Source organism: Elgaria multicarinata, chromosome 5 (genome assembly GCF_023053635.1).
Source record: "Elgaria multicarinata webbii isolate HBS135686 ecotype San Diego chromosome 5, rElgMul1.1.pri, whole genome shotgun sequence".
NCBI classification, from domain to species: Eukaryota; Metazoa; Chordata; class Lepidosauria; order Squamata; family Anguidae; genus Elgaria; species Elgaria multicarinata.
The window spans coordinates 113,656,317-113,669,445 of record NC_086175.1 but is presented as its reverse complement, the minus strand read 5'-3'; the positions used below and the strand labels follow the sequence as shown (position 1 = coordinate 113,669,445).

The 13,129-nt window shown below is 38.9% G+C and overlaps 1 protein-coding gene across 1 annotated transcript; it reads right to left on the bottom strand.

Annotated features, from left to right (window-relative positions):
- Positions 1 to 7,907: 7,907 nt before the first annotated feature.
- Positions 7,908 to 8,667, bottom strand: LOC134399733 (gap junction beta-2 protein-like). Its single transcript, XM_063127822.1, has one exon. It carries the CDS (start codon positions 8,665 to 8,667, stop codon positions 7,984 to 7,986), a length of 684 nt encoding a protein of 227 aa, XP_062983892.1. The 3' UTR covers positions 7,908 to 7,983.
- Between the last annotated feature and the right edge of the window lie 4,462 nt (positions 8,668 to 13,129).

The following is a 13,129-nucleotide window of genomic DNA, read 5'->3' as shown; positions in this document are numbered from 1 at the left end:
CCTTTAGAATGGCAACTCCATGGGAATCTTGAGGTTTAATTACCAGAAAGTTTCTAGCCCTCATAGATGTGGCAACAAAGTATTATTTATGAGTGCTTATTTGAAAGGATCAAATATCATGGGGGGGGGGGGATGAACCCATATTTCTGTTTTAAAACTTCATACATTCTATGTCTTATTATATGCTCATCATGAACAAATGTAGTTGTAGATATTGTGGCCAGCACAATTAATTTTACTTATTTTTTGTTGCTAGGGTACTATATTGCAGTGACTGACCTTTGCTAAGAATGTCTGTGCATCCACAACTCTCTCCATCCCTCAAACAAGCATTTTACAAAACATTCACTGTTCTAAAAGAAATGAGCATTTTGGCTCATTTTTGGGGTTACTCTACAAAGTGTTAGCTTCCTATTCTGCCACTGGCACAATGCAAACAGCAGAGGCATAGCAGCAGTAGCATAGAATACTGCCTGTTGATCTTTTTAATATTGCAGACATTGGACAAGAAACAATTACTTTTAATATATAACTTTAAAATGCTATATTTTGTCCATCATTTGACATGTCAAATTGAAAACAGAGCTATTTTTGTTAATTTGCTTAAAATTCTGTCCACTGCAAAATAACACATAAAGTCTGATAACTTCTTCTTCAAAGATTATCCCATGATGAATGTGATCTTGAATATCTGTTAAAACAAGCTTAAGGGTTAATTTCAGTAAATGTTGTGCAGATGACAGTTATGATGGAAGTTTTTTACTTGTCTGCACCCAAGGCAATAATTCTCAAAACAATTCACAGCTGGACCTCAGTTTGGGCATGTTAAATGCCATAATTGCTCTCATACTGAAAGTGCAATTCACAATAATTAAAATGTGCAGAACATCATTAAATTCAACAGGCCATTAATTGTACACGATAGCTATTGCAATACTAACATTTATACTATAATGTACTTTCTGGAGTGCCTTTCTCACAGTAAGACAATTTCCACAGGTTTGGTTTTTATGCTCATTCATTCATTCATTCATTCATTCATTCATTCATTCACATTTATATATAGCTTTATTTCCTAAAAGGTCATCCAGGCAGTGTACAACAATTTAAAACAATAAACCCTTAACGATAAAAATAAGAGTAATTAAAAACAATGAAACATTAAAACATTAACTACATAATTTGAAAGCCTAATTTAAAAAGATGGGTCTTCCTACGCTTTCTAAAAGCCAAGGGAGAGGGCCCCGATCATAGTTCTGGAGATAGAGCATTCCACAGGTCGGTAAGACATAGGAGAAGGGCCTGCTCTGCAGATCTTCATACCTTGGCAGGTTCATAATGAGACACAGAGCAGAACCCAATGGGGTGCTTCCATCCCCACCGATTCTCTTCCTGCCAATTTCATTGTGTAAGCGGGCCCTACCACTTGTGCAATGGCAATTTAGTCCTCCTGGGGCAACCCAAAACGTTTCTGGAAGGTGGCAGATCGCCAGAGCTCACATAAGGGAGCTGTGCCAAACTGCCTCCTTCCAGAAATTAGCGTGTCCACTCATTTCAGAGCTTCCCATAGGAAGCGCTAAATCTCCCTTGTCTAAGCTGTGGGTCCCGCTTGTGCAGTGGAATTGATGGGACCCACTGCTTGTGGATGGGAAATAATGGGGTGGAAAGGAATCAGTGGCGACGTAAGCACTCTGTTGGATTCTGCCCATAAACCCGTTCTTATGTATCTGAGAAGTATTAGATTACACCTTTGTTCCCAAGCATTTTCCCAGCAATACACTTACCCTAGGTACCACCTAGAGGGATGGGCAAATTACTATCAAAACCCAGTGTACCATCTAGAGATGGTACTTTCCTCTTTGCCCAGGTATATGGCAGCACATCTTAATCACCCACATGTTTAGTTTTTTCACTGTTTTACTGCTTTATGTGTGTATGTTCTGTGTTTAGAATTTTAAATTTTATATACTCGTTTTTATCTCAATTTTAGAATTTCTGTAAACCGCCCAGAGAGCCCTGGATATGAGGGCGGAATATAAGTGTAATAAATAAATAAATAAATAAAAATAGAGAGATGGGCAAATTAATTTAATTTTTAAAAAATAATAATTAAAAATGCCTCATCCTTTTTTTGAGCCCAGTTCCGAATTCAGGCTCTGTTGTGCCATTGATGATGGCACAGTGCCTCCCTGAAGTTCCTCATGAGCCTCAAACCCTGCTTTGCTGCTCCTTTCCCTTCCCTCAATTTTACCTGGGGGTGGCAACTGGGGAGTCATGTGTGAGACCTTGCTATAAGATGTCCTTCCCTCTCTGGCATCTAGAATCCTTCTATGACAACGTTTTAGGTGCCAGGGAAGTGTAGTTATCTAGGGCGCTTGATTCCAGATTTCATGTTCCACATTCAGCTGCATCCAAGATGCAAGCAGCCCTGGATATGTAGTTTCCAGGGTGGTTAACATCCATAATATGAACTCAAGCACACTGTAGACCAGGGGTGCAGAACCTCTGGCATGGGGGCCAAATCTGGTCTTCTTGGGTCCCCCATATGGTCACACTCCTCCCCCCACACCTGTTGGTTGGTGGTTTCCTGGGGTTTGTGCAGTTTTTCCCCATTCTCAAAGGCTGAACTGCCTCTCCTAAGGTTTAGTTACTGACAGTAAGAGCTTTATGATGGTGTTTTTTTATGTTTTGGCTCACCTGTTTTGCCTTTGGCCTTTCCCACCACCGGAATGCTGCCCACAAGAGCTTCTCCAAAACGGAACTCGGCCCTTGGGCTGAAAGACGTTCTCCACCCTGCCGTAGACCTATATTTCCCAGGTTTCCTGGCACCTGGGATGCTGCTGGGCATGTGGGAGAGGATTACAATCTTAGCCAGAGAAGAATTTTTGAAAAGGATTGCACTCTGTTTCTAATGCAGCTGAGTATTAGGACACATTTGTGTTCCAAATCAAATAAATACAAATTCTGGCAACATCACTAGTGTCTTCTAAAAGATAAATAAGTTATGTAAGTACACATGTTTAGACTAATCCAAACCTATTTGAGTATTTGCTTTAAGATTTAAACTAAATACCCACTTCTTTGGAAGTAAGCCCAATTGGTTTCAATGGAAATTCCACACCAGAGTGTTCACACATTATGTTCAGATCATATTGGTTGAGGGGACTTAATTCAAAGAGAAGATATGCTTTTGCCAGAGAAATTAATGGGGCTGTCCCTGCAGGAAGAAGTGTTTTTTATGTTAAGAGTTATTACGTGCATGAATGAAAAAGCTCCAGAAAGCATCCTTCTCCCCACCCTAGAACTGTAATGCAAGTTTCTCTGAAATATGCTGAATGAAATTAACTCAGAAATTAGAACATTATAGTAACAGGGTTGTAATTTTATTGCTTAAGGTAGCACTTCAGCATGACAGAGGAATTTGGGTTGTTTATAACTAGTGAGAGAGCCTGAACACGTCCTTGTCAGCCTGTTAATCCACATTTCCTCAGCATTTAACTAAGGGTGCAAACCTATGGATGTTGTAGGACTTTTTTCTGGATAGGATTGCACTCCTAGTGCCTGTAATACGAATGGTGAGGGTGGAGTAAACCCCAAAGATACACATTTCTTTGGACAGTGTTTATGTGGCATTGAATCATTGTGCTTGTTGAGACAGGTGCAGTCCTATCTATGCATGTTTAGACAGAAAAAAGTAATGAACCCACATCATTCCCTGGCCACAATTGCTGGCTGGGGAATGGTGGGAGTTGTGGGACTTTTTTTTTTAATCCTCTTTGAAATAAATAAATTCATTTTCTAGTAAATACATTTTAGATCAGAATATAAACTATCTTTGCATCAAGGAACTATCGTAGGTCCGGGAAAGATGATCCTGGCACTCCTCTTCTGTTACCTCATTTCTTGCATAAATCTGTCTTATTCAGGGAAGGATTCTACATTTTAATTACATTTTGCAATTGAAATACATTATATAATTTTACACATGAATGCATATTTCTGTCATCTTTTCAAGTTGTAGTGCAAGAATGTAGACAAGGCAATGAATGTAGACAAGGCTCCTGTAATAACCATTTGTTCAGGACAATGGCAACTAACATTTGGCCTCTTTGTTCAGTTTTACCATCTTAACTCACCAAAGGTTATACTTGAAATCTGGAAGTACATGAAATATCTCAGAAAGGACCAAACATACAGAGGAATTTGTCAAAGAATTATATTTTAGTTATCAATTGTGTAGATTTGTGTGTAGACATTTTGTCTGTCTCTTCTGCCAAGACTCTTGTTCATGCATTGGTTATTTCTCGGTTGGACTATTGCAACCTCCTTCTCACTGGCCTTCCTTCTTCTCACATCAGTCCTTTGGTTTCTGTTCACCACTCTGCTGCTAAGATCATCTTCTTGGCTCGCCGCTCTGACCATGTTACTCCACTTCTGAAATCTCTTCATTGGCTTCCAATTCACTTCAGAATCCAATATAAACTTCTCCTGTTGACCTACAAAGCTTTTCACTGTCTAGCTCCTTCCTATCTCTCCTCTCTCATCTCACACTATTGCCCTGCTTGTGCTCTTTGCTCCTCTGATGCCATGTTTCTCACCTGCCCAAGGGTCTCCACTTCCCTTGCTCGGCTTCGTCCATTTTCTTCGGCTGCCCCTTACGCCTGGAACGCTCTTCCAGAACATTTGAGAACTACAAGTTCAATCGCAGCTTTTAAAGCTCAGCTAAAAAGTTTTCTTTTTCCTAAAGCTTTTAAAACTTGAATTGCTCTGACTTTTATACTGCCTGTTTGGTGCATTCTCTTACCCTCCTTATTGCTTTATTATGATTTTATTAGAATGTAAGCCTATGTGGCAGGGTCTCGCTCTTTATTGTTTTACTCTGTACAGCACCATGTACATTGATGGGGCTAAATAAATAAATAAATAAATAATAATAATAATAATAATAATCCTATGCATGCTTAGACAGAAAAGTCATACAATTCTCAGCATGGTTGGCTGGGGAATGCTGGGAGTTGTAGGACTTCTTTCTGCCTAAACACACATGTGATTGCACCCTTAGTCTATCTATTTTTAGACACTAATATCTGATTATTATTTAAAATAATAATCTCAGATTTTTATCAGTTATCATTTGTCTTTTATTTCCAATTCCCTTGTCATAAAAATGTCCCAGATAAAGTATTCTGTCCAGCACAATTGAAAAAGATAACTATTCTCTTCAAAGGTATTACTGTTATCAGTTTTGGTTTATAGTACAGTGTCTATTTGCTACAGCCAAGTTGCTTTATTTAGGCACCTTTGTCTATTCATAAAAATAATAGCATTTAAGCCAGTTGTTAACTGATCTAGAAAACTAGTACCTATTTATAAATTTTAAATGCCCATATTTATGGTAGTTTTTCAATTGTTAAATTAGCACTAGATTTTTCATTATAGTCAACATGCATACTCCCTAACCTTTCAAATAATGAAAGTGTAGGCGTGGGAGATGTGACTTAGCTATGAGTAAAGAATGTAAAAAAGCAACACTAATACAAAGCAAATATTTATTAATGCTGGAGTATTGGTCACTAAATAGCAGAGTGTTCTCTTGGCAGTATCAAACATGCAATTACACATGCAACAAGTAGAAGCATGAAAAACACAAAAGTTCTTCTTTGTCATAGCTGGATTAACAATGTTCTCACAGAGACAGAATTACTTATTTGCTAATCCTTATTTACACTTCTGTTTTCCTTAAACTTTCCTTAAAATAATACCACTATGATTATTTCTTCCCAAATGGTGTCCAGTTTCTAACACAGATATTCAGAGCACAAGGAGGGGCAGGTTTTTAAGGAGACTCCTCTGTGTTAACTCTCTCTATAAACAGCTTTTTAGAAAGAGTAGCAAGTAGTGACAAATCCCAACTCAATATAGCATCTCCTTTACGATTTAGTCACTTAGGCATGCTTTTATAGGGTATGCTCAGTTGCATTGCTAAGTACAATACTATAATTTTAAAATAGTTTATTCCAGCCAGCTGGAAGCTTATGAGTTGCATTTATATTCTTTTAGAATTCTGTGAGTGCATTTGGTCTATAAGTCTTTCCTAACCTGATGCCCTCCAGATGTGTTAGACAACAACTCCCATTACCCCCAGCAGCCATGGGATTGAAGAAGGCTGGACTGTAACTATAAAGCCCTTATTGCTAGATGTTCCTTGAGCCTAATCATTTGTGAGGGGGTAAAGATACACAAATTGATCATCCCTGGTTTAGTCTATGTAGCTGTAGAGCACCCTTCCCAAATCTGTGCCCTCCAGATGTGTTGGACTACAACTCTCATAATCCTCAGTCATTATAATAGGGGATGATGAGAGTTGTAGTACAAGACACCTTGACAGTACCAGGTTAGGGACAACTGTTCTAGAGTATTAGAGAGACCATGAACATATGAATTTAATGCAAAGACTTAGAAGGCAATTAACAAATAAAGAAATCCTCTTTTTAGAAAATAAACTTTAATATTTCACGGAATACTATTTTGTGTGAGACTATGTGGAGAACAAAACTATTCCAGTGCAATTTGGTTGACATTTTATATCTTAACAATGGGAAATAAAGATAGAGTTATAGTATCTAATCCAGGAAAGTCTCTGGTAAATATTTTAAAGCTCACACTCTTGTGAAACTTTAATTCCTCCAATGTTAACGAAAAGATCACAGACTGGCTCACATTCTTATTGTGAATATGGTAGAATTGTAGTTTTGTATACTCTTCAAAAATAGGGTGGAAACAAGAACTATAAAGAGTAGAAAGAAGTATTCTTGAATAGAGGCAGTTAGCTGTGTTCAGATGTAACCCTAAATTATGTTAATGAGCTTCAGGTCTGTGCACTGCCCTTCCCTTGTCCACCTCCGGTGCAGCCACAAGGAGAAGCTTGGAAGCATTTACTCCTGTTTTCAACTACCTACAGTTTATTGTTATGTCTCAGTTAGGATAAACTGTAGCTATTTTTACATATTGTTTGTCCAACTTCAAACTGTGGTTTATTTAAACAAGCCAGGATTATATACCATAGTTAGTTATATACTAACTGACGTTAATTGAGGGGATAAAGAAGATAAGGAAATATTTTTACCTATTGTGGGTCATAGAAATAAAACAGTTGATAAGTTATAATGTTGTTGTGAGCCATGGGGTCACTTTCCATAATACTGAAAGAACAAAACAAGGCCTATATACTACTCTGTTGCACAAATTTAAAATTGCAAAATCCAAGCCCATATCATACATATTAGGATCATGGATCTGTACGGACTGGAAAATGTCTGTACTGTGTGGTTTCACTTAGGAAGATGGACAATATCCACTTATTTTAAAAGTGCACAGTCTACTATTTTTCATTAAATAAACTGCTGAGTGTTTCAGAAGCAGAATAAATTTAAGAGTAATTTCAAATGGCAGAATTATGCCCTGCTTTTCTGCATCTATTGAACAAAACAATAACTGTTTTAAAAGTGCATCATATCGTTTTCATGGAGCTTGGAAATATTGCCGACCATTCTCAATTACCAAGGCAAAATTAGTTACATGGGCATATAAAAGGTGGTGGTGGTGGAGGGGGAACCTCTTTCAGTTCGATAGCCAAATTCAGTTTTGGAGAAGCTGTCATGGGAAGGGGGTGCATTCCAGTGGTGGGTGGGACCAAAGGTGAAGCAGCTGGGACAAAGGAAGAATTGATAGGGCAAAAAATACCAGGATATTGTAGTTTAAAGCTCATACTACCAGTAACTAAGCCTTTAGTAGAAGCATTTCAACCTTTCAGGATGGGGCGGGGGGGGGGGAACTGCACAAAAGCTGAGAAACCACCAAACAATTGGTGGTTTCTCAGGGAAAGGGGTGGGGTCAAAGCCCTCTGGGGTACCCTAGAGGACCAGATTGGGACCCCAGGAGGAGCTGGATTAGAACCCTGAACCTGAGATTCCCACCCCTGGTCTAATGATTAGGCAGTGATTTTAAAGTCTTAGGTTTCTTCATGCAAAGCTTTAGCATCAAATAAGACAACTCAAGTACATTTAAGAGCATACAGATGCCTGACACAGCTAGCATGAAAATAGTAAATACAGTTTTCTCAGTGGGTCGTGAAATAAAACAATCTACTGTATTTGGGCAAGGAAAGTCAGTACATTTCACTACACGAGGCATTTTGTACCCTCTGTACATGAAATAAAATGTATACATGAAGATCGCTTCAAAGATAATTCGGCAAAATATGCTGCTGGTGTATGTCCACCATAGGGAGCCCTCAATATGAAACCTTTGCGTCTTCAGATCTTCAATGTCAATTTTCTCTCCATGTCTCTGCTTCCGTTTCTTCCCTTGCCTTCGGTAGGCAACATGCATTGCCACCAAAAGTGCAGGAGTGGAGACAAAGATAAGTTGGAGAGCCCAAAGTCTAATGTGAGAAATTGGGAAATATTCATCATAACAGACATTTTTGCATCCAGGCTGTAGAGTGTTACAAGTAAAATCTTGCTGTTCGTCTCCCCAGACCTTTTCTGCAGCAACCACAAGAATCATGATTCGGAAAATGAAGAGGACAGTGAGCCAGATCTTCCCAATACTGGTAGAGTGTTTGTTTACACCTCCTAAAATGGCGTGGAGCGCTCCCCAGTCCATAGTTCCTTTAGCCTATTAAGACAAAAAGAATATGCCAAAGATCAGTTATTCTAATCCATAATGAATGTTTCATGAATCAGACACTAGTACAGAAAAATGTGTAAGCAGAGTAACAGGAAAATTATTATGTTTTGATTTTTTCCATCTTTCTTCCCCACCCATTCTGGAAAATGAATGTTAAAACTTGATATGAGTATTACAATTGAATTTATTCTAATGACCTAAGTGATATTAAAATGCTTCGATACCAAGAGGTGTACATAAAGAGAGGGTTGTTTTAACATGTGGAAGGCACACAGTGAGTTTATAGAACTCAAAATTATGTGTTATACTGAAGCCATGATTTTAGCCCCAGCATATTCTTCTGTTCTGCTTCTACCAAAATAATTTTTAAAGAATGTGTGGTACTATTGTTGCTAAAGGCTGGTTAGGGTATTATCAAATTGAAAAACCACTGGTAATTTCTACTCTGTTTCTTCTCCATACCTTTCCCCAAGTGCCAACCTAAGACAGCAGCTGTTATTTTACAGGATGAATTATGATGTATTTACTTACAATACCACTGCAGAATTGGTTATTTTTATAACTTTCTGGCTTGCTCTGCTTAAAGAAACATAGGAAACTGCCTTATACTGAGTCAGTTTATTGTTCCACCTAGCTCAGCATTTCTGCACTGACTTGGCAGCAGCTCTTGGGTGTTTCAGACAGAGATATTTCCCAATCCTGTTTGGAGATGCCTGGGATTAAACCTGATATCTTTGGCATGCAAAACATGTGTTCTATCACCAAGTTAAAGCCCCTCAAAAAAGGAAAGGATTAGCAATTCTAATGTGTCACTTGCTACTTACATGTATGTCTTTGCATGGTGTAGTAAGCATCAAATTTTATTGGCTAAAAATTGGATCTGCCTCACAGGAAGTTTCAGCAGATTTTTCTCCCCTCTGCAAACTGGAGAGAGGTTGACCTGGTTTAGACATAATGCTAAACCAGCCTTCTCCAACCTGGTGCCCTCCAGATATTTTGGATTTCAGTTCCCATCAGCCACAATCAGAATGGCCAGTGGTTTAGAACCCCAGAGTTGTAGTCTAAAACATCTGGAAGGCACCAGGTTGGGGAAGACTTCACTAAACTATGGTTTAGCATTAAGTACATTAGCTTGCACAAGTCTCAAACTGAAGTCCTCTCCCTTCTCCCCTCCTCTGGCAAAACTATGAGGAGATTGGAAATACCAACTTCTGCTTTTAAACTAACCAGATGTCCTATAACATCCAACTTAGGGAACTCCTATTAGTTTAAAATATGGTTGGTGAACAAGCCACGATCAGAAACCACTATTTGATTCTGGTTTGTCTGAACTAACAATAGTTTAAATGAACTAGAATTCCCCCAAGTTTGGATGCAATGGAAAATTTCGTTAGTGAAAAAGTGGAAATGAAACCGCCCAGAGAGCTTTGGGTATGGGGCGGTATATAAATGTAATAATAAATCAAAGCAAATCAATATCAAAACTGCACCAGAGGGATTATGTGAAGCTTGTGCATTTAGTGCTTAACCATGATTCAGGCTTTAGCTAGACGACGGGTTAGCCTGGGCTGATACCCGGAATCGCCCCTGTGCGTCCAGATGACGCACAGGGGATCCTGGGCTCAGGCAGGGGTCAACCCTCCCTTGCCCCGGGGTAATGGGCTCCACTTGTAGCCCGGTATTTCCCGCGGTCTCGGGCTGAGCCCAAGACTGTGAGTGTGTGGCCCATTCCGCGGCTTTTCCTGGCTACGCGCGCTTACTCTCACGTAGCCAGGAGCGATCAGGGACAGGGTGGGGGGAGCGGGGACATCAATTTTTTAAAAAACACACACACTTACCTGGGGTCGTTCGTGTACTCCTGAGCAACCGGCCCTTTAAGTTGAAAAAAAAAAGGCAGACGCGACAGGGCTTTCCTTCAGCCCGTCACATCTGTCATATAGACTGGGGCGACAGCCCGTGATACTTGTACCGTGGGCTCGCCCCTCCTCCCGCATGGATTTGAAGGTAGGTCTAGCAAAGGCCTCAGTGTTACATCTCAAAATGGCTGTAGACAGGCACACACACACACTTCAGATATACTAACTAAACCATGGTTTAGCATTACAAGAATGAAATGTGCTGAGACTCAGGTTTATGTGCCTACTCCTCTCTCCTCCTCTTTTATACACAGGGGAGGAGATTGAGTTGTGAATAAACTTCAGCTTCCTGTTATATCCAAATACAGGAAACTGTAGTTTATTCTAACTGTGATTCCTTCAGACAAACCAGGATCAAATCATGGTTTCAGATCCTGCTTTGTTGATTAACTTCAGTTGGGAAACTGCTTTATTCTGAGTTCAGACATAGGGCTCATCTATACCAAGCAGGGTATTCCACTATGAAATCGGTATGAAAGTGGTATATAAAAGGCAGGAACCACACTACCGCTTCATAGTGGTACATACCATATACTGACACATACCATATACTGCTTTCATACCACTTTCATAGTGTTATATCCTGCTTGGTGTAGATGTGGCATGGGCCCCAACAGTTGTCAGTGCACTTCATTACCACTATAAAGCAGTAGTGTGGCTCCTGCCATAAGTGTCTTTTTTCAAAACTAAATTGGAAGATTTCAGTCTTTTCCCCCTTGTATACAAAGGAGGAGGAGAGGCAGTATATAAGAGTGAGGCTCAGCACAGCTCATTCTCGTAACGCTAAACCATGGTTTAGCATTACATCTGAACTGGTTCAGAAAAGGAGGACAGCACTAAAAGACTCAGCCACTTTGCATTGAAAGTTAATGTTAATACTTCCTATCATTTATGGAAAAGTTCCATAGTAGGAGACATCTGATCAGATGATAGACAAAAACCTGTTTCAAGATACTACATTCTAAAGGAACATAAAGAGTTTCTAGTTATAAGTGTAATATGGATGCTGTATCATCACTACCAATTATTGCCGTTCTCTGCTGTCTGAAATTGGAGCATATCTACACTACAGACATAAACAAATTTCATATTTGCAAAATTTAAAATGGTAAAAAAGCCATTAAAAAGCTTTATATTAAAAGATTCCCATAAGTATAAAATAATAAAAACTACAGTTAGATTAAAACTTTCAAGTTAAATTACATCATTACAGTTCATCATATTGGCCTCCTCGAACCTTCTCCTCAACTTTTGGGCAGCCACTATTTTTATTAATCTGTGAGATGTTCTGGAAGTCTTTTCAGCCGAAGAATGGGATAAAATGCTTTAAGTAAACCAACATAATATCAAACTGATATAGGTATGTAATATAGATTTGTCTACAGTCAACTTTGAATGCCTGTCTCAAGCCTTGTTTTTGGTAACACTACATAATTAAAATACGTTATATGCTAATATTCTCATCTTATTTTGTAATTAAGGGCAGGCTCATCCTTAATCTTTTCATTTTCATTGGGGTTGCTTGAATGGTGGTGTTAACAGCAACTCACCAATAGAAATTAGTCCAATTACTTTGCCTCTTGTAAAGTTTAACCACACACAATGTTGATATAGGCCTTAGCTAGACCTAAGGTTTATCCCGGGATTTTCCCAGGGTCATCCCTGTTCATGTAAATGACACACAGAATATCCCGGGAGCAGGCAGGGACAACCCTGGGACGATCCCGGGATAAACCTTAGGTCTAGCTAAAGCCATAGTACTGAAAACAAATAATATGGTTTAGTTAAGCCGAAATTGGCAAGGTCAGGCTGCCTTGCAGCAAATACAAATCTCCAGCATGTTACAACATGAGTCCTTGATGTCGTACTTGTGATTACACATGCTAACCTTAAAGTATATGGAGGTTGTGTCTCAGATGTACAGTAATTTCATAAGGCACAATATTTTTATAAGGTAAAGAAGAGCTTCAGGATAAAGATGAAAAGGAATCTTGAAAAGATAATTAAAATTCTTTAACTTCCTTTTAATCACACCTCCCTGTTTTAGAAATGATACAGATGTGTAAGGTAAAGTATTTACATGCCTCCCTGTAACTAGGTTCTCAAGGTGGCTAACAATAAGAAAGCACAGAGTAATTTATGACCACAAATCAAATACACTTCTGCTAACCATCAACCCATTGTGAAAGGTGAAAAATACATAATTCAACCTGGAAAACAGCTAAAATTTCAAGAGTTTTGCACTTCCATCATTCAATAATTCAGTTAATTTTTGCCAATACTGCAGAATGTGAACAGACAAATAAGTTCTGTGCATACATGTAAGCCTATTGATACAATTAGTGTAGTGTCTTAGGGTGCACTCCTATGCATGTTTAGACCTAAAAAATCCTACAGTTCCCTGCATTCCCCAGCTACCCATGTATGCCTATAGGATTGTACCCTTAGCTATGAAGGAAGACAGTAGTCTTAATATGGAAGTTTAACTGAAATGAAGTTAACTGAGTACACATTTTAAGACA

Coding starts and splice junctions, on each gene's coding strand:
- LOC134399733 (XM_063127822.1), bottom strand. CDS start 8,667: ATGGACTGGGGAGCGCTCCACGCCATTTTAGGAGGTGTAAACAAACAC.